This window comes from Girardinichthys multiradiatus, chromosome 7 (assembly GCF_021462225.1).
Source record: "Girardinichthys multiradiatus isolate DD_20200921_A chromosome 7, DD_fGirMul_XY1, whole genome shotgun sequence".
Taxonomy (NCBI): Eukaryota; Metazoa; Chordata; class Actinopteri; order Cyprinodontiformes; family Goodeidae; genus Girardinichthys; species Girardinichthys multiradiatus.
In genome coordinates, this window is record NC_061800.1 from 28,674,196 (window position 1) to 28,696,537 (window position 22,342).

Below are 22,342 nucleotides of genomic sequence, written 5' to 3' on the forward strand. Positions count from 1 at the left end.
ACTGTTTTAATTGGAAGAGCTTTTTTTTTTTCAAATCTTTGCTTTGTAAAAAAAAATTAGAATGTAAAATGCTATGTTTAACAATCAGATCAGCTGGTTGTTCATGTTCATTTAAAATAAATATTTTTTTTAAAAATAGTGATTATTATGAAAGTAGAGATGCACCAGTCAATCAGCCAGGGACTGAAATCAGTCAGTTTTTCCCTGATTGACTCTAATGGTCAAATATATTTTTTACCTTTAAATCCTTTAAAACTAAACAGTTCACTTTTAATGTTCAATAAACACATCAACCAACAGCATGCACTTATTTTCCAGTTTATAAAACAAAAATGGATAAAGGTAATTTGGGATATGCTTTTGTGCATTATATTTTTTGTCTTTTGTGCATTGTATTCCTTAGAATTAAAAAATGGAATCCATCATAAATTCAGCCGATCCTCCTTCAAAGAAAACCAAAAATCAGTATCAGCCAGGAAAAGCCTGACCGATGCATCTCTGATAAAAGACAAGTTAAGTGACCCGTTTTTAATATGTTAGCCTCAGTTCAATGCATATCCATTATTTTTTTTACAAATGCATTTAGAATTCTAATTATTTGGTTTTACGTATAAAATTTGCTTAGCAGTTTTATTCTGTCACTATTCATTAGGATTTTTATGTGTTTTGATCACCTCATTTTTCTCCACAAGCTTATTTCCTCAGGCTTTTTTTCCCTTCAGTCATTAGCTTGGATGGTTGACAACCATGTGAGCCACAGCACAGATCTCTTTGACTAAAACCTTGTAAATTAACACAATTAGTGCAGCATCATCGTGCTAATTAGCTGCTGGTGTCTTGTGTGGCTGGTTGGCAAATGGCTGGGAGGGAATCAGAAGGGAATTCACAGACAAACCGTGTGTTTGTAATCTGCCTCTGGACACTAGCTGTTTTTCAGTTTGAATCCTGTGATATCTGCTTAACCCGCTAAAGTATAAAGTAAAGCGGCGTTGTGTCAGTGGAACAAAGAGAGGCACATGTATGGATCATCTTCTCTCATGTGTCTGAGTATATCTTACTCAGCTTAATGCTGATGAAAGATGCACAAGACTCCATTCACGTTTAAAAAAATGTTTTGAGCATTAATCGCCTATGTTCTGAGAGCATACAGGAGATTTCCTCATCATCCCAGAAGAAAGAAACACAACTAGAAAGATATTTGTATTTGGAGATTGACTTTAGGATTTAACTTGATTATTTCTGTCATTCAAACCCTTTAAGGCCTCATAAAGAGGCTAAGCGAAGCTGCGGAGAAAAAGACAAGTGAAGCATGTTTTTTTTCCCTCCTCACTCTGTCGGGTAGAAAGCAGTAGGCAGACTCGATGTGGATGTAATTCATGCTGGGCTGAGGGCTTTGTGTGATGAAAGCAACAGAGCGCTGCCAAGGAAGATTGCTTTGCTGCTCTCCTCCAAGCAGATTTGAAACTGTCTCAGAATGCCTCAGATGAGAGTTGGATTATAGACTGACCTGCAATGTCTGTGTCATTCTGCTCTGCATTGGCTAGATTCCTCCATGGTAACCAGGTGTTGGGTCCAATATCCTCATGCTGACCATCCACTTAGTCAGTATGTTTGTCTGTAGAGTTTCCTTTTTAAATTTTAAATAGTCTAGTAGCTCTTAGTTTTAAAACTTCTGCATGTTGGTAAATATTAAACATATTTTACTATTTTAAATTGTAGTAAATAGGCATGGGAGTCTGTGCAGGTTTTTGCAACTTTATACATTATAGAGTAGCACCACCCTCCCCCACATGTTGCTGCACATTGCTAGTCAGCTGGCGGAGAGAGGGCTACTACAGTTTTCCCTTGCTCATCAGAATGACAAATTTAGTAGCTTGCAACCCTTTTCAATCTCAAAAAGCAAATGCTGTTAGTTAGGTAATGCTGTTTTAAAACTATGGTTGGCAAGCTACGAGCAACCACAAACTACAGGTGATGCATGTAGCACTACTATTTATTCACCTAATGTCATAATATAATATAGTACAGTTGAACCCACAGTCCAAAGACATGCCTGTTAGGTTAATTGGTCACTCTAAATTGCCCTTAGGTGTATGAATGAGTGTGTGCATGGTTGTTTGTGTGTTGCCCTGCGATGGACTGGCAACTTGTCCAGGGTGTACCCCGCCTCTCGCCCATAGACTGCTGGAGATAAGCACCCACTATGGAATAAGCGGTAGAAAATGACTGACTGACTGACTGAACCCAAAATTATTAATACAGTTGGGAGATTTAGATTTTAAATTATTTTCATATGAACAATAATCTTGTTTCTGATATGAGACAGGCCTCTCTCAAAAGATAATGAAACAATTTAAAAGTATTATTATTTATTAATGTTTATTATTAACACATTTTATTTACAATTTATTTTAAAATTTCTTGTTTAGGGTCATTTATGCCCTTTTAAATAATAAATTGAAAAATCTTTCTCTGCATTCTAATAGTCGAATTCCTTATATGATTTCTGCCCAGCTTTTTGGATATTTTATAATTTTACTATGTCTTTAACTGTATAGTAAAATACTCAGCAAAATGTATGTGTTTGCATATTTATGTGTTTCAGTTCATTTAACATTTTAGGTTTTTTTCCCATAAACAAAACAAAAATATTGTAATTTTTGGCATATTTTGCAGAAACATAATACAAGTTAAAATAACAAAAATCTAGTTTTTTCAGACTTCAAACAACACAAGAAAGCAAGTTCATATTAATCTTTAAACAACACAATAATGAGAAAAGTTTACAAATCAGTATTTAATAGAATTCAACAGACTCTGGAATGGAAAGTTTGTCATACATGTAGAAATCCTGTTTTCAGGAAAATGATTAAAAAAACCCAACAGTGGTCTGTTATATGAAGTAAATTGAGATATTTTTGCTTAGGTTATACCATGAGAATCTCATACTGATCCATGGCTGTTGTGGAAAAATATAATTACTGCTTACTTTGACATATTTCTTCCTTATGCATACTGTCTAGGTCTAAAGATGCAGTGGACCCCAGAGCACACACAATGGGCAGAACAGCACTTCGACATCTCATCCACCACCCGCTCACCAGCACACAAAGTGGAGGCCTACAGGGGGCACTTACAGCGCACATACCAGTACGCGTGGGCAAACGATGACATCTCGGCGCTGACTGCATCCAATCTGCTCAAGAAATATGCAGAGAAGTACTCTGGGATCCTAGAGGGTCCAAATGAAAGAGCCCTGCTGTGTTCCTACTCTGATAGCACCACTGGACTCATGAATGGACGAAAGTCAGAGAATGAGCCCTGGCAGGAGGGAATTTACCCAATGAACTGTGCTCCAGATGTTATAACTGTGAGCAAAGCTGGAATGACAGCTGCCCTCCCCCCTACAGACGTGTCTGCAAGCATAGGAAGCTCCCCAGGGGTGGCAAGCAGCTTGTCTGAGCCTAGCTACTCCAGCAGTAACTGTGGGAGTCACCCAGCCACCACTCATCACTCGGGCCTGCCCTCTCAGGAATATACTGCCAGTTACAATGGTTCTTACCTGCATTCTAGCTACAGCAGCCAGAGCACCCCAGCCCTCCCCTCTCCTCACCCCTCTCCTCTACAGAGTGCTGGGCTCCTACAACCACCTCCACCTGCTTTAGTGCCAAGCTACAATGCTGGGTCTCCCAACCTTCCCAACTACAGTTATCCTCCAACAGGATATGCTTCACAGACTGCTGTGGGTCCTGGTTATAGCCCTGGGGGAGCACCACCACCTTCTGCTTATCTGCCGTCTGGCATTGCAGCTCCCACTCCAATACCTCCCTCCACACTGCCCGGCTACACCTACCAGTCTCATAATAGTACACCAATCGCACCTACACCTTTGAATGGCAGCACATCCAGCTCTTTAAAACGAAAAGCTTTCTACATGAGTGGACATGGAGATGTGGACCCAAGCTATGGGAATTTCAACTACAACCAACAGCGCTCCTCACAGAGTCCTATGTACAGAGTATCAGACAGCAGCATCTCAGACTCAAACAGGGCTGCTGGCTTTGAAAGAAACACAGAACCATCATCTTTGGCTTTTAAGCCAACCAAACAACAATTGCCCTCTGATCAGCAAAGAAAATTTACCTTGCACTCCGGCAGAGCCCTAACTCCTCCATCTTATGGATCAACCAAAAACTCTGCAGGAGATCTAAGAACTGGTGAGCCCTACAGCAAGTTTGGGTCTCCAATCATGAGCGAACAAACTGAAGAGCACAGACAGCACCTCTCTCACTCCCTTTCAGGGCCTGATATAGGAACAGCTACCTCGTCCATCCATGCTGCAGAGGAACAATTAAAGAACAGTGATTCCAGCCTGGTGGAAATGGTCAACACGGAAATCCTTCAGCATGGCTCTCCGGTAGACTGGACTGACATTGCAGGTCTGGATATGGCCAAAGCAACTATTAAAGAGGAGATACTGTGGCCTATTTTGAGACCTGACATGTTTAGCGGACTTGCCACATTACCGCGGAGCCTGCTTTTATTTGGACCTCAGGGAACTGGTAAATCACTGCTGGCACGCTGCATGGCCAGCCAGCTGGGGGCTGCTTTTTTACGGCTGAGTGGTTCTGCGCTGGTGACCAAGTGGCTTGGAGAAGGGGGCAAGATCATCCAAGCTTCGTTCCTTGTAGCACGCTGTCGCCAACCAGCAGTAGTCCTAATCAGCGATGTGGATTTGCTGCTGTCTGCCCAGCTCACCGAGGAGAGCCCAGTAAATCACCTCAAGGCTGAGCTCCTCATCCAGCTCGATGGTATTCTGACCTCTGCAGAGGACCATGTTCTTGTGGTCTGCTCCACAAGTAAGCCTGAAGAGATCCCTGACACCCTACGGAGGTACTTTATTAAGCGTTTGCTCATCCCCTTGCCTGATGGGACCGCACGCCATCAGATAATCACCCAACTTCTCTCGCAGCACAATTATTGTCTCAGTGACAAAGAAATTTCATTATTGGTTCAGAGGACAGAGGGATTTTCAGGGCTGGATGTAGTCCAGCTGTGTCAAGAGGCTGTGGTTGGCTCTCTCCATGGCATTCCTGGGGCTGACCTTTCCAGTATCCATCCCAGTCAGATGAGACCGGTCACATACCAAGACTTTGAAAATGTATTTTGCAAATTCCAGCCTAGCATATCACAAAAAGAGCTTGATGTGTATACTGAGTGGAATAAAATGTTTGGTTGTAGTCAGTAAATGGGACCAATCAGACACAATTTCCTGAAATATGTTGAGTAAAAATAGGTGTTTGGTCCTTTTTAAACAATAAAAACACAGTGGTAACACTAACATTTTATGGAAAGCTTTGGACACAATCTGGACATCATTCAATGTTACAACCACATGCTCATTAAAATAACTTCAAAAGGATGCCCACTTTTTTGTACATAAATATATACAGATATATATAAATATAATGCTGATTCTGAGATTTAGTTGCTATCAAGTGCCTGAGATGGTGCTGTTTAAGTTTCTTTTTCGCCTCACAATCTTCATTGGTGGTATGTGCTATTATAAAAAAGCTTTACAATGTGAAACAAACTCTCTTTTTTATTCCAACAGTGTTGTTCAGCTGTGTGTTTTGTGCTCTCTGTGAACTGTTGTGGTTAATTTCAGCTGAATTAAATTAATTGGCAGAATTTTCCTTGAGCCTCATTACCTTGCACAAGTTTCATGTGTGCATGTAAGTTGTTTGATTATAGCAAAACTGTCACGCACATGTTTTAAAAAAAAATATTTTATTTGCCTTTTAGACTAACATTTGGTCAATGTATTAGTCTTTCCTTTGATAGGTTCTAAGACGAAAGCATTACAAGGGGATTTTAGTTTAAATGAATGCCGTCTGGAACTATTAGCACCGGTGGTAAATAATAATAATAATATAGACTTTATTGATCTCACAATGGAGAAATTGTCCTCTGCAGTTAACTCAAACCTTAGGGAACAGCGGGCTGCCATTGTGTGGTGCCCAGGGAGCGTTCAGGGGCTAAGGGTCTTGCTCAGGGACCCAAAGTGGCATCCAGAGTTGCTGTGGGATTTGAGCCAGGGCACTTGTGGCTTCTCTGGGACGCAAATTCCCTGCTCTTTGACCACTAGCTCTCCAGTTGGACAATAAGTTCAATAAAACCATACTGTTAAACACTTTAAAATTATTTCTCAGTAACAAACAAAACACCCTAAATTAACCAAACATTAACTATTAGACATCATCTGAGAGAATTATCTCTGTGTTTAACTTCCACCCCGCAGTGAAAACCAGCAGGAGTTTGAAAACGATGTGTCCTAGGAGTCAGTTATTCTTCACGGGTATGGGGAGCATCGACCGCCCAGTCAGCTGGCAGCTGACGGAGCACTTTTGCCATTGAGTCATATCTTGATAAACCAATTAGATATTTCAGGTTAATGAAGCTAGTTCGCACCTGAAAACATTGCAAAAGTTTATCTTGTGTAACGTAAAGTGTAAATTATCAAACTTTACTCACAGTTTCCGCCACTCTCCTTCGCCATAACTGCTTCGACCTGCAATGAATCATGGGATAGGGTGGGCCAGGATGCAGGAAATTGAAGCTACATTGCTCTCTGCAGTGGCCCTAGTGAAGTAGGCTAATATATAGTGCTTATCATACTGAACTACTCAGACACTCAGCAGTGTTTGTTTATATTTGTTTAAAGTTGGTTTGACATTAAATGTTTCATGATCGACATAATTGATTATGCGACGAATTGTTGAAGCCCTATTTCCCACATATTCATCCTTTGTTTTACACCACACCCGCCTAAGAGTTTACTGCAGCAAATCTCAATCTTAGTTTAGTCTGACCAAAGCTTGCAGTACCAGTTAAGGATCAAGTAGCATTAAACAAACTGCATGTTTGTGATAACAGGACAGAAAATACTTTTTCCAGGCATCACTCCTAAACAACCCGTTGTTATGTAGATATTGTCTAATTGTTCTTATGGAGATTTGCCACCAAGATGCTACTCTTTGCTACCGTTCACTAACAGTGAGCTTTGGAGATTTTTTCTATGCCTCGCTTGTCATCCTCTTTTCCATGTGTGGTGGTAAGAACAACTGCCGTTTTCATCCAGCATTGTTTGTCACATACCTAGTTATTTTCAGTGAATGGTCTGGCTGCAGATGTAGGCAAGATAAGGTGAATAGCTTTTTATTGTAGCCTTTTTTTTTACTTGAGAAGACCTGCAAATCTTCTCTTGTCTTGCCCATTTTGAGGATTAGCTTAGAGGAATGGTCCTGTTTCATGTCGTATGTATATCCCAGGAAAATGAAAGACATGAAATACTAATTCAAGCTTTCTGTTTTAAAATTTGCTAGGGGTGCTACTCATTGTAAAGGCTGTGATTTTATTAAAAACAATAATTTCTTAAAATAGATTTTTTTTGGTTCCTGGCTAAATAATTAACTGAAATTAAAGTTCGATTGTTCTATAGATTTTAATGTCAGGTTATGGTACTGCAGTACAAAATGCATTAATTCTAAGGCTTTTTGCACATCTCTAATTTGGAGGATGCAGTAAGTTGTAACAACATTACTAAAAATATTGTTACAGTCATTTACTAGGCAGGTAATTCACAATGGAAAATTTTACCATATTTGCTGTTTTCTATTTGAAAATTCAGGATAGTGTTAGTGATACGTACTTCACAAGCTTGTATTAAAACACTACATGCGGCAAACATTTGGCTCTCATTTAAAAGTGCATCATTAAAACACAAAATGCTTTTTTAATACCTCAAAAAGGTCAAAACGAGAAGGTTCCTGCAATGAATGTATGTGAGGATAATTATGGTTTATTTGCAAATCTTAAAAATCAATTTGTTTAGGATTCTCAGCCTTTAATTTTAAATAGAATTTGGTATTATAGGTACTGGTCTGCCTTTGGAAATTACAGCCCCACTGTGTGGGTGGAATTGCAGCCTTGAACTAATACATTAACTGTTTTGAATTACTTTTTTCCTGCTGGCTGCAAAGTCAGAAACCTTCATTTACGGCAGATACAATGATCTTGTTATTTAAATCCCAGCTTTGAGATTGAAGTGTTCAGCTTGTGCCGAGAGAAATTTAAAAAGTACAGACAAACATCTTAAGGTTGAGAGAGACAGCTGATTCAATGCTACGTTTCCCCCTCCTGTCTGCATTCATGAAAACCCAAGGATTATGTACAGTGTAACTTTCTTTGTACCTTTTTGTATTTATCTCTGAAAGACAAATTCACAGTGACCTCAACATGTAACCATTGGCCCATGTTTTTTGATGATGACACCCAACAAAAAAATATATATATATATTTTATGTTAAATCTATATGCTTTACATTTTGATAAGTTGTTTTTCTCCACATAATGCACTTAAAGGGTAATACCACTGAATATGACACACTTTGCCTTTGCCTTAGGACGATTTGTTTTTTATCAGCTTATATTCAGTGCCGGATGTTGTTATTGTAACTTGTTTAAACCCTGAACCTGCAATGTCAGACGGAGATGTTTCAGAAACCTCAGTGAATCTGTGTGCATACTTTCTGTCTTAAAGTATTTCAATGTGAAGTTTACACAAACGTGTTTTTACTATATCTCAAATTCCTAAGTCCCATCCCTTATATTCTAATCTCACATAGTTTTTTTGTACAGAATACCACGGTTTCTTTTTTCTCCCATATTTTATACTGTTGCTTTATTATTAAAACATCTTGCAGCCAATAATTGCAAAATTTCAGTGTTACATTTCCAACAATGTATGAGGCAGTCTGACAGCTTAATTGGCAACTAAAGGCATTGAATGTATTGTGTTGTAAGCAGGACACTTGCACACTGGACCATGTCAGAGAAGAAGAGAACGCTGACAGGGTATTTGACAGATACTGCAGATGCACTAACAGACCTTTTTTCTGTGAGAAGGTCTCTTAATACAATATTTATTGATGGTTTACCATATTTTATTTTAATCAGAGGTTAAGCATTTTTCTCATTAAAACATTGTTTGGATAAATAACTTCTCAAGGTCTGGACTTTTGAAGAGTTTCCAAGACAATAGCACAGACTCTACTTTTCCATTATGTGTTATGCTTTATGTGCACTGAAGTTATAAGATGTGTGCTGCATTATCTTTAGAACTGCTGAAGTTTTAGTCATTAGTAAAATGATCATCATTAGTTTAAATACAAAGAAACAGATGTGTGTGAATTGAGGGCCTTTACATTATGTGTTTTCTTAAGGGTGTAGGTCATTCATAATCACTTCTGAGTTGCCTTTTTTCATCTATTGGTACCTAAGTGTCACATGGTACAATTTTTACAAGCAAATACTCTTTACTTTTTGACAAATCTGCTATGAGTCCATGTTAAAATTGTTTCAAAAGTCATGTAGACATGTAGACGACTATTCCCCATGAAATATTCAGATTATTATGGTTCCAATTACTTATCGAACATAAGCCTGTTTATTATTTATTGTTGTTTATTTCTCCCTGGAACCAAGGTAAAACACTTTTTCTGGTTCAGTTCGCCTCTTCACCAGTTTGCACCCCCTTTGTACCAGTCCTACAAACCATTTTGTACCCATGCACTTCAATCATGGTGAATCTGTTTGTCATTGTAGCTTGGTGTTTTAATTAACTTTAAAGATAAATCATCATGAAATTGTCTGAATCTTACGTATAATTAATATTTAATTGTTTTTGTTGTGAAAACGTCGTATTATATTTAATTCCCAATTATTTTGGGTTAATGCCCATTTGAGCAAGCCAACTCTTATAAAACATGACAGATTGCAACTCCTGATCAAACTAAACAAATCTAGAGACCCTCTGCTGATAGATATTGTTTATGACATTTTTATATTCACTTTTCCTTACAGTAGACTAGACATGGGCCGTTTTCAGATTCTATTTACACTATATTGTCAAAAATATTGGGCCACACCACTAAATCAGTGAATTGTGCTGTTCCAATCACTTCCATGGTAGCAGGTGTATAAAGTTTGGTGTGGAGAAAGTTGACTGGCCTGCACAGAGTCCTGACCTCAACCTTCTTGAAGACCTTTGGGATGAATTAGAGCAGAGGCCGCAATTCTCGTTTTCTCATCTAACTATGAACACACTCCTAAACCTTGTGGAAGATGTTTACAGAACAGTCAGAGTTGCTATTGCAGTTGGTCCATCAACACATTGGACCTACAGATTAAGAACAGGATGTCATGAAAGTTCATGTACAGGTAAAAGTAGACTAATACATTTGACAGTATAGGTAATTTAGTGTATATGATAATACTACAGTATCCTTGTATTAATGAATTGGTTTATTTAAAATGACTTGGCAGCTGTAGCTTTAAAACAGCATTACCTTAATAAGACTGAAGGGTAGTGCTCCTTTAGTTTTCACACCCTGGCTGCTTTTTGCAGCTGGAAATATTTCCAGTCAGCTATTGCTCTTTTCTGTTAGTATTAGTAAACCTGTCATTGAGCCAGCTGACTGACAGTGTGCAGCAATGTGTGTGAAAGGGGTAGCAGTATACAACTCCATGCTCCAGTAATCTTTGGTCACTCAGACACTTTCTCTGGCATCTCACTAAAATGACTTTAAATCGTCTGACGAATGTTTCATTGGTTTTAAAATCGTTACTTTTTAGAACCTTGGTATACCTTGATTCCGGTTAACAGCCCATGTCTAGAGTAGAGTATACGTTGAATAAAGGAAATGACTTTAAATAAGCAGGTACAAAATGTCCCCCTTAGTGGACACAAATTGACCCATGCTTGGCACAAACAGTCCAACAACAGACGGGTCCTTTATACTGAAACCTGCAGTATGAAAGGTGAAGGGGCAAAATGACCTGTATATTATTGTTCTGTCTATAGGCAAGAACAAGGTGATGCTTATTAAACGCTTAGCTCTGTCAGAGTCAATCAACAGTTTACATCTATGTATTTCAGCACAAAAAGAAAATCATGAAAGGCACAGATGTCAGAAAATGTCAGAAAAATACAACTTCCTACTATAGTGGGTTGTTATTACTGGGTAATTATTTTATTATGAAGGGGGCATTAAAAACAATAAGTTGGATTACCAAGCACATATCATAGCAGGGAACCAGAGATATAGTAAAACAATATATTAATTAGTGGTTATATCATAGACGGTAAAAGATCCAGTCCCATACAGTTTAAACCAGAGGTTTACATACACTGTTTAAAAAGACACAACCTAGACTTTTCCTTTTTTTGTTAATTGGGATTATCAAAATAATTACTATTTGCCTAAATGTCATTATACTGAGAGAGTAAAAGATTTGTTTATTCCTTTTGAACATCTTAAATTCAGAAGTGTATGTACATTTCCTTCTGTCCACTAGTTTCTCACCATTGCTGGAATTGTGGCCCATTCTTCCAAACACAACTGGAGTTAAGTTTGTAGGCTAACCGTTCTCCCTCCAAAATTTTCTCTGGAGAAAACAGCTTTGAGAGGGCCACTCCAAAACCTTGACTCTGTAACTAATTGTAACTAATTTGGCTCTGTTCTTAGGGTTGCCAATGTCAATGTCAATCTGGAAGATTCATTTGTGTGAAGCTTCAACTTCCTGGCTGATGTCTTGAGGTGTGGTTTCAACACATGATACTCTTTCCTGATGATGCCATCTACTTTCTGAAGACACTGTCTCCTGCCACAAAATACCAACATAACACGATGTTCCCACTCCTGTACTTCACACCTGGGATGTGGTTCTTTGGCTTGTAAGCTTTGAACCTGTATCCTCCAAAAAGTAACGATGATCATTATGGTCAAACACTTTTTCCTCTTTGAGTGTGCTTTCAGTCTTGAAAGCCATTTTACTTATATTGTGGAGGTCCACAATTATCTTCCCGACTTTCACTTTTTTTATGATGTCACATAAAAATGTAGTATGTTTAAGGCGTTGCTTTAAAATACATCCACAGATCTATTAGAATCTTACAAAGCTTTTGCCTCATAATGTGGGCATTTCAATTTTTTTTTAAATACACAGTAATCTTTGAGCATGTAAACCTCTTACTTTGAAAAAAGTAATAAAAACATTATCTCCCTTAATATTTTGGCATCTTTTAAGTAGAAATAGTTTTGGTAATCCTAAAAGAGCTGAAATAGCAAAGTTTTAGTCTGATATAATGTCAAACACGGGGAAAATGTATTTTTAAACAGTACATATGTAAATATCTGGTTTAATCTCCATTAATATTTTTTTTTAATGTTTCTCTTATACTCAAAGTTACATTTGCATGAAACTAAATACAGTATAATAACCTGACAATTGGACTGTGTTTTTCAAAAACAGTTCAAAATGTATGGTATATATTTCACATGGTATTTTATCTTTAAAAATAGAAAAATACTCATTATTGAGTGTGATATAATGAAAGGACCTGCAGTCACAGACGGCACTTGAGCAGAACCTTTGATAAGCACATCAATTTTCCAAGAAACACAGACTCAGTGACTTAAATCGCTTTCTTTCAGTATTCCTGTTATTAGTTTAATGTTGAGAATTGTTTCTAATTTATTTCACCTCCTAGTTTTTTTTGTTCTGCATCCTTTAAAACCATTTCTACCTCATTGCTGCATATTGTACTTGTAGTACTTATGTTGTTTCATTTTTGAATGTCATGAATTTGTGAATTAAAAACTGTACAAAAGAAGAAATGATTGCCCTTGAATCTGAGCAGTCTACCTCAAAAAGACTGTCTTTACACTGTCAAGTACAAGTCACAGAGTAAGAAAAAGAAGATGACGAAAACAAGTGGCACCTTTAAGACAAAGATGGAGCTTACCTGACATTCTGACATATACAGTTTATCTATAATATCACTTTCTCATTGAGGTGTTGGGGACGGTATTTTCTGCGGGTTTTTTCACCGCAAACTCTGTTCCTAAAAAGAAAAAATCAAGTTGCCTAAATCCTCTGTGGACCGTGTGCACTGGCAATTTTACATGCAAGTAAGAGGGGTCAACGGTAATGTGTGAACATTCTGAATTTTTACTTTTCATACATGTGTACAGAAAAATGAACTTGCACATAGCTGTATATATGTTGTACATTTGCTATTGATATACAGCATACCTACAAAAAAAGCACCACGTACCTGTTTATATGTGTGTATGTATTGCCATATTTACAGTACAGTCAACTTAATTGTATTTTAACTTCACGGTACATAAAGGTTACTGAAAAACTGAATAAAGTTGTTTTCTCTCTCTTTTTCTGTGCCTAAACGCTGGTTTTGTTTTGAATGTCGCTTCACTCTTTCATTTAATTTCTGATGTTATGAGATTCTGCCTTTTGCAAACATCTTCTATGCTGCAAGGAGAAAAACCTAAAGTGAAAATTGTAATTACTTTCCTCCAAGATTCCTCACTAGTAGTTAATATAAGATAATAAAACTAATTAAATTAGCAGCAATTATATTGTTTTATTACACTTTCCTTGACAATAACAAAGCACCTTACAGAGCCTGATTTAAGTTAAGCTAAAGTTATACCTTAAAATACACTTTTGGTTCAAGTTAGAATATGTTTAAAAAATTGTGGAAATGAACATAAAAGGAGGAAGACATTTTTTTTCACTTTTGCTTTCTGAGCAGCTTAATTTATTCTGGGGGCAGAGTTAACCATGAAAGCTGGTAAATTTCTTCTCTGTGTCCCTTTAAATGTCGTATAAACCAGTAATTTAAATACTATTTAAAAAATGGTTTTCTTTTCAGAAATAACAACTTGATCTGAAATTCAAATCCCCAGGGAAGACTATATAAAATAAATCCTAAAGCCATTTCTGAAATGGACTAATAGACATCTCACTGTAAGAAAGGTATCTCTTAAAATAAGTTGTTGTTAAATGACAAGTGGTTAATAGTTGATTCCAAAAAAAAAAGATTTTTTTGAATAATATATATGTACTGGAAAATTAAAGGAACTAAGGTAGTACATTTCCTGTTTGTTGATAGCTAAAAGTCAAGAACCACTCATTTGCAAGGTGACTTAAAGTTAAAAACTGTTAAAAATTACTTGACAAAGATATTCAACTTCTACTGCAAGAAATACTCAAGTAATTTTATGATAAATGCAATTTTTTTCTGTATTTAAACAGTTTTAGAACTGATTCTTAATAAACATGCTATAATTTAACGACTCGAAGTAACCAAAAACCCAAAGTAAAACATTAATTTGTATTTTGCATTTCCCCCAATGATTTAGAAAGGAATATATAATAGAAAGAAATGCAAAACCTATTACAGTAGTTTTATCTCTGTTTTTTGTTCTTTTTTTGCATATAATTTGAGCAACTAAACGTGTAAAATGAACATGATCCATTTAAGGAAGCAATTTACTCTTTTTGTGTTGTGTATATGCTCTTCTCAAAAACATCCATACTAAATCCAAAGCAGGAGCTTTTGCTACATTTTGTGATTTATTACACCTTTGGACTGTTTTTAGTCTTAATGCATTTTCTTTCATGTTTCTTATGGTTGGAGTGTCTTGATAGTTAGATGTGAAATGTTTTATGACTAAAACTGTGTTTTTTGTGCTGCTGCCCATCTTGGCCATGACTATATTGTAAAAGAGATCTTTGATCTTAATTAATCCTTTCCAGGTTAAATAAATAAATATGCTGTTTTCAGCAAAAGGAGGTGTCCACTTATTTTCTACCTGAATGAAAACTAAATTAATTTTCTGAAGGAAAATAAATGGTCTGCAAAAACAAACTAAAACCTCATCCTACTGTTGATTTAGCAACCTTTCTCTGTAGGTACTGCTGATGTCTGCTAATGGCTGATATTTAGATCAAAACACATTACAACAAAATACACAAAACAACATTTCATCTTCAATATGTGCCTCAGCATAGAATGTCTCTTCTCCTAACAGGAATTAAAATCTTGCAGTGAATATGCTTTATTTTTTCCAAAGGACTGGGCAAACAGCTGTTCAACCACGGGGGAGGGGAGGGGGGGTACCTGAAGATAAAATCAGGACTGATAAGAGAAAAATAAAGTTGAGTCAAACAAATTACACTCAAGTTATTAGTGGCCTATTTTGTAAATATCAAAGATCCACTTGTCCCAGTGTTCTGGGCTTCATTTGCATTCTGATGAAACTGAAGTGGATGTGTGTGAACTCGGAGGTTATCTGTGGAGCCGCAGCGCTGAGCAGCCGAATCAGACAGCTCCGCAACCGCGTGGCTCAAGAGGATGAGCCACAGACCTCTCTCAAATCACTTCCTTCATAACAATTAAAATATGCAAAGTGATAATTTTCCTTAAGTAGCCTTAAATGTGCAATCTATTTAAATGTGAAGGAAATTGCTTAAAGCTTGCAGTGTGGATGTGTGGTTAGGTAGGGGTGGTAGTTGGGTAGGGGGATAAATTATGCAAATAACAGAAAGGACTCTTAAAAGCCTAATTTTTCGGCAATAAGCATACTGTTTCATTTAATTTTTTGCCTCTTATTAAAAGTGACAGTTCTTTTGCACCGTCTGATGGCTATATCTGACACTAGCCCCACGAAACTGACTGCTAGACTAATGGCGAAGCATTTTTTTGTGGCTTTTAGATGATGGTTACATTCACAAAGTAATTATGCACTAGAGAGTCCAGAAATAAGGTTTAATTACACAGTAATCGGTTCTGATGGACACTAGGAAGTGTGAGCACAGCCAGACTGCAATCCATCAATGACAAACCTCTGGCCAGTTTTAATTCCTCCTCATTTGCATCATAACCTCAGCACCAAGTTGCACAAATGCTGTTAAACGTTAATAGGACCTGTCTCTCCACTCAAAATGAACGCTTAAGCCATTTCAATTCTCCTTTTTTTCTCTCTCTCTCTATCTCTTTCTTTCACTCCCCCTCTCTTTCTCACCCTTTTACACACACACACACACCCTCTATCTCACACAGTCCATATCTCCTCTCTCTCGCCTCAATTCTCACATCCTCGTGAGTCTTTACATAAATAGAGCCTCTTCAGAAGGGAAGCTGAGCACGGGAGACAGTGCACGGTCACTGCTGTGCTAATTGGGAGCAACATGTAAAGTTTTATCTCCTGAGTGCTAACAAACCATACAGACAAGTATAAATTTTTGCCTTGTGTATCTGATTGTGTGTGTGTGTGTGTGTGTGTGTGTGTGTGTGTGTGTGTGTGTGTGTGTGTGTGTGTGTGTGTGTGCGTGTGTGTGTGTGTGTTTCTGTCTTGGCATCACAGTGAGAACCATTTTCCCGATTTCACCATCAAATTGAGGACCGTTTGTACCAAAGTGAGGACATTTTGCTGGTCCTCACGACCTATTTTGCTAACGGTTAGGTTTAGGACTAAGGTATGAATTGACTTTAGGTTAAGGTTAGGGTTAGGCATGCACTGGTAATGGTTAGGTTTAGGGTTATTGTCAGGGTTAGGGCATAGAAAGGGTTGAAAATGACTGAAAATCAATGGATGTCAATGGGAGTCAACACATGGTCCTCACTACATATAGTAAAACAAGAGTGTGTGTGTGTGTGTGTGTGTGTGTGTGTGTGTGTGTGTGTGTGTGTGTGTGTGTGTGTCTCAGGAAAATTGCGAGAGGCTGCATGTTTGACTCGCATGGTTCTGGAGCACAAAATGAAAGGTAGGCCCTCAAGTTTTCCTAATCCTGAGAGGCTGGGCAAAATTATGTTTTTATTAATTGAAAATTGTTATTGGTGTGACAGTCCTGTCTTTTCTCCCCTGCAGACTTTTATAAGGTTGATTAGAGCCACAGTGTCTCATTATCAAATATTGCAAGTCTACTCCTCATTATATACCTGGGACATCCCAGCATACAGCCGTGCATTAAAAATATAGATGACACCTTGCCAAATGTAGACATTGGACCCACTGGACCACTTGTGGTTACAGAGTGGGCTGTTTTTATTTATTGCAGTAACTGGAAAAACAGCACATTTTGTTCTTCACCGATCCCAACATCATATTCTCTTAGACTATTACGATGTGACCTTGTTATTCCCCAGGCATTCAAAGCAATTCAATCCTGATATGAAAAAAATAATGAGGTGCACAGAGAAAAAAAAAAAATATATAGACTCACAAGTCAAACTGTGATCTGCAAAAATAATTAGTGTATATATTCTGTTCAAATTTGCTTTCAAGGCTGTGTAAACTGTCAGTTTTTATTATGAGGAATTACATTCTAACTATGTGAAACTAATGAGTTTAAGCGCTGGGCTAATGAACTTTATTGTTAAGAAGAAAAAAAAAAGCACAACATACCCAAATTCCTCAATCCAAAGTTTGGGTAAATGAAATAAAAACTGTCACATACCAGTTTATAGTTGGGTTACTTTACCTCTTCATTTTGCAAATTTAGATCTAGTCTGTGTTGGTAAGGTGTAAGAAAAGGAACATAGATCAAAGCATAAAAGGTTTTGGTTTTAAAGTGTGGGTGGGGCCTTTTTGTGTGGATTTGTATTCATGAGTGGGCTTTTTCCAAGTATTCTAGCTTCCCCTCACTGTTCAAAGGAATTTATGGACAACCCTGATGAACAACGTTGAATTTTCCTTAGGAGCTGCTGTGTGTGTGTTTCCCTGTGATGGACTTTTGACTCATCCAGGGTGTACCTCATTATTTGTCCAATCACTGCTGGAGGTAAGCGCCAGCTCCCTGCAAAGACAAATTGCCTATAGAAAACAGATGGATCATGGTTTTCATGACATTAAAAATAATACATCAATGTATAGCTCTTTTAAACTTCAATTTACCGATTGAGGATCTTAATATTTGGCTAACTGCATATGATGACAAACAAGCATCTGCTTCAGTTTTATGAATGAATTTGGGAATTTACTGTTGCTCACTCCTAATGATTGGATACAGTTAAAACCAAAAATTGTTCATACCACTGGTAGATTTTAATTTTAAGTAATCTTTTAATTTTATGTATAATAAAGTTTTTAAGCTTGAGAACCAACATGAATCTGAAAGAGAATCTGAGGAGGGGGCTAAATATTATGGTGATGGCAAGTTGGCCTTCCACCCTGCTTTTCCTTAAGATACTTTAAAATATTAATCGGTTGAAATGATCTGTATCATTTAATTTTCAATTTGTCTTTCTAATCATGTTTTGAGTTCAAAATAAGGATGTGAATATCTGAAGATAAATTGCAAAACCCCAAATTAAATTCTACGTGTGATGGTTATATTTTTCATCACCACGTAAAAGCTGATATTTCTGAAATACTGCCACTTACTCAAGAAGTCTTTCGCTGGCCAGATTGGTGGATCTCTTTAGTCTGTCTTAACCCCTGGATGGATACAAGAGGACCTAATGGGGAGCAAAGACAGAAGAGTAGATGTCCAATAGCCACTCGTTCCCCTGTCAAGGCAATCATGGGAAACACAGAGCGTCACTCTTTCAATTTCATCCTTTTCCACTGTGCAAGTCACCCTCTAAAACGTCATTATCTCCCACAGATCTGCTGGGCCCTCTGACAGGGCCATGTTATCCAGGCACTGGGGAAATGCAAATTGATTTCATATCAGCCATGGCATTTTTAAAGCCTCCACATGTTACACAGACTGTCATTTCGGGCAAAGATATGAAAATCAGAGGGAAATGTCAAACTGTGGATTGGCTGTGTTATATGAAACGTGTTGTTTACTCTGATCACCAGATCATGAAACAAGATACTCCTTAATGCCACATTGTCAGTTTACAATTCAAGAGCTCTCTATTATGGTTTTGATCTGAATGGGGGTAGCTGGTTTCACACATCACAAAAACAAAGACCAGGCCAACAGGAATAAACTTGAATATTAAACAGCAACAGTAGTTTTAAAAAATTTTGTTTGATACAACATTTTGAAATGGGATCTGCTAGTGATCTAAACCAATAGAACCAGTAGTACGAACCAGTCATAATTAGATCTTTTTCAGGCAATAAAGTTTGTTCATGTTGATAAACTAACACCAAATTATCAACCTATTCCTACAACTCTAAGAGGTAGCTGCAGTAAGAGACCTTTAACAGTACCTAAGGTTTGCAACCACGAGCACCAAAAACCAAAATTTAAAGACTTTAAATTGGTGAACAATTGAATTGAATTGAACTGAATTGAATCTTTGATACATAAATGTTGTGCTCTGTTGAAATCTGTAACTGTGTGAGATATTGTGCTCAGGGTTTTTAAATTGCCTTTATTTTATAATTAAACATGTCTTTCCAGATGGAAAGTACTTGGATAATGTTTCATATCCATCAAAACAATAAATGTTCATTTGTAACATGGTCAGGAACCCAATACATCAGATTTGACAGCACTTCAGTTTTTCTTTGATGAACATACAAGTCAAACATCTGCATTTTTATCCATAGATATTCATTATACAAAAAAGGCCTACCTTCAGAGTCTCAAAAAGCTGTGGCCTATTGTTACATTTACAAAACATATTTGATGCAAATAATATTCATATGTGGGTTTTCATTTCTGCAGATCAACATGAAAACAAAAATATATATTTGGTTTTATGACTAAAGGTTGGCATTAGAATGGCCCTTTTGCTTTCGTGTCGTTGAATATTCACAGTGGTGAACAAAAATCAGTTGACTTAGAAATAACTTTATAGTTAATTTCTAAAGATATTTTTGACAAATACAGTTAAAGTAATTGATGTACTAATGTCCTGCTCATGCTAACTATGTTTTTGTGCTGATTGCTTAGCTATTTGCTAGGCTAACATTAGCATGTATACTATGTTTTGATATGACTCATTAATTATTTAATGCAGTTCCTTCAAATGCATCAGTCCGAACTTTGCATTGATTTCTAATCTCCAGATTTTGTTACGTTTTCACCAGCTGATACTAATGTTTCCATCTTCTAATTTCTCTTTAATTTTTTCTCTTTTATATTGTTCTCACCTTTCTGCTGTGAACATTCATTACTTTTTTTCTCAAAGCAGAAGCTACATCACAAGGTGTTTCAGAGCATTCAGAATACAGTTCCTAAACAAAGACAAAAGGATCACACAGTTGACATTTTTAAACTGTCCTTTGCATTGAATTTAAGCAGTTAGCACAATTAGCACAGCTAGCATTATTAAAACCGCTGTCTCAATGTGTGTTATTTAAAGAATGTATATTCTTGCCTGAGGTCTGAGATTTAAAAAAAGCGAACAATGTTTTAAGTTTACCAAAGTGTTAGCTTAATGTTATGTTAGTTCTCTGTTTTGGTATTACTCGTTGATATTTCATAGTTCATAACACATTTTAGTGTAGCTCCCAGTAATTATGTGTGTATGAAACTTACATAAAAGGTTTTTCTCCAACTTCATAAATTCAAAGGTTTGTTTTAAACATCCTAGATCTTAATGTATACTGTGTCAGGTCTACATAGACTGTTGTCTAATGGTGCGTTCACACCGAACGTGGTTTCTGCAAAAGTAGCGGCCGATTTACATGTTATCCCTATGTAGAGGCGCGTTCAAGAGCGGAGCGGCGTGGTGCAAAGGACACAGAGGACGCAGCGCGGAATGCGCGCCAAGCGAAGCGGGAGCAGAGCGAGAGCGATGGACGAGTTGAAAAATCTGAACTTTTTCCTAAATTCGCGTTGCATCAACCAATCCGGGACTGGATGTGGCTGTGACTTAGGGTGAAAGACCGCAGCGGAGAAGAAGCGGTTGTCAGTGAAGATGGAGGACCAGATCATAGTGGCGGTGTGCGGCAAGCCAGAGTTGTATGACTCAACTAATTACTTTTACCGAGACAAGTACAAAATGGACCTGGCCTGGTTATGTTTAGGCACAAATATCTTATATTTAGGAGAGGTGGACATTCAAAATCAGCAGTTTTTTTACTGAGCTGAGATTTATTTACTCAGCGAAGACAGATGGACAGGCGTTCAGCAGCGGGCATATGCCGGTAGTTGGTGTCCCGGAGGCCGATTCGTCTCCCAACGCGGGACATCACATCTTCAAATTGGGTCCTGGATAGATGGAAGTACCACTATCCGTCATCCAGACGCAGCTCCTGGAGTAGGTGGTAGTAATCTCTGAGCTGTTCCCGTCCCTGAAGAATCTGGTGAACTCAGGGACATCGAGGTCGGCGGCGTTTTTCAGCTCTCCACAAGTAAAACACTGTAATTATCTGTGAAATCAATGTCGGCCATGTTCATTTGAAACCAGCAAGCAGCAGATGGAAGCTCCTCCTATTTGATGATGCGGCGAAGCTTTGCCGCTTGTTGCCAATTGCCAACACGGAGTTCACACGGAATGTCAAGCGGGCAAAAGCACACAAATGAGGCGAAATATTTGCAGAATCCACGTTCGGTGTGAACGCACCACAACACAGCATGCAGAACAGGTCACACAACACACACAGACAGGGATCTGCTGCAGCCAACACAGTCTTTCTTTCATTGAGTAATTTGTAAAAAAAGATCAATAAACATGTGTTATTTTGTTTCTACACTTATAGAAACAAAATAACACGGATGGACTGTGTACATAAAAATAAGGTTTGATTAAGAAAAATTTAGCTATTTGGGCCAATGTATTGCATACACTGAATTTTTCAAAACACTTGATGAATATTGTGGAGCAGGTATAGTTGTAAAGACTTACTGGTGAAGATCAAAACCAGAATGTTAAATAAATTGACTATCCGATGAACTACTCCATATTTACAGGATAAATAAATGAGCTACTGGTTATATAAAGGTCAGTGTTCATGGTTTGTTTTTTTCAGCTGAGACAAACAAATCAGACATTTCTAGTTTGACGTTCGTGTTTCTGTTCACACACATCACTATGACTATATCATATTACCGTTGTTAAAAATATTGATGAGAAGATATGTAAGAAAGAGAAGAAAACAGATGGCTAAAGATGAGGGTCAAAAGCAATTGAGAAGTTTGTCAAAAATTGTATGACATAGCAATCTGTACGCTCTTACTGAACCCAAGCTTGAGGTGCAGAGAAACATATTAAAATTACAAAAAAAATAATCACAACACTGCAGATACCAGCACACTGCCAGGAATGATTGCTCCGAGTGGTTTTCTTTTTTTTTTTTGCTTTGCTCCTTCTGTCCCTTAACCCCCCTCCTTCACACGCATGGCTGGCTGCCAGATGTAAAGAGAGGCATATCTGGATTTAATGATATTACAAATGCTTTTCTTTACACACATCGATAGCTCTGTTTTGATTGGTGTAACACTGTCAACACATTATCTTGTTACAAAGAGAGCTGTCAGTCATCAGGCATTGAGTCATCAGTTT

General features: G+C 37.5%; 1 protein-coding gene across 2 annotated transcripts in view; it reads left to right on the plus strand.

Annotated features, from left to right (window-relative positions):
* The window catches only part of fign (fidgetin), a 41,283-nt gene extending 27,986 nt beyond the window's left edge, over window positions 1-13,297 (plus strand). For both annotated transcript variants that reach the window (XM_047371583.1, XM_047371582.1), the window contains one exon: window positions 3,024-13,297. In XM_047371583.1, coding sequence (XP_047227539.1) covers window positions 3,032-5,248 — 2,217 coding nt within the window. In that variant the 5' untranslated portion in view covers window positions 3,024-3,031 and the 3' untranslated portion in view covers window positions 5,249-13,297. The remainder of the gene's footprint in view (window positions 1-3,023) is intronic.
* Window positions 13,298-22,342: the final 9,045 nt, after the last annotated feature.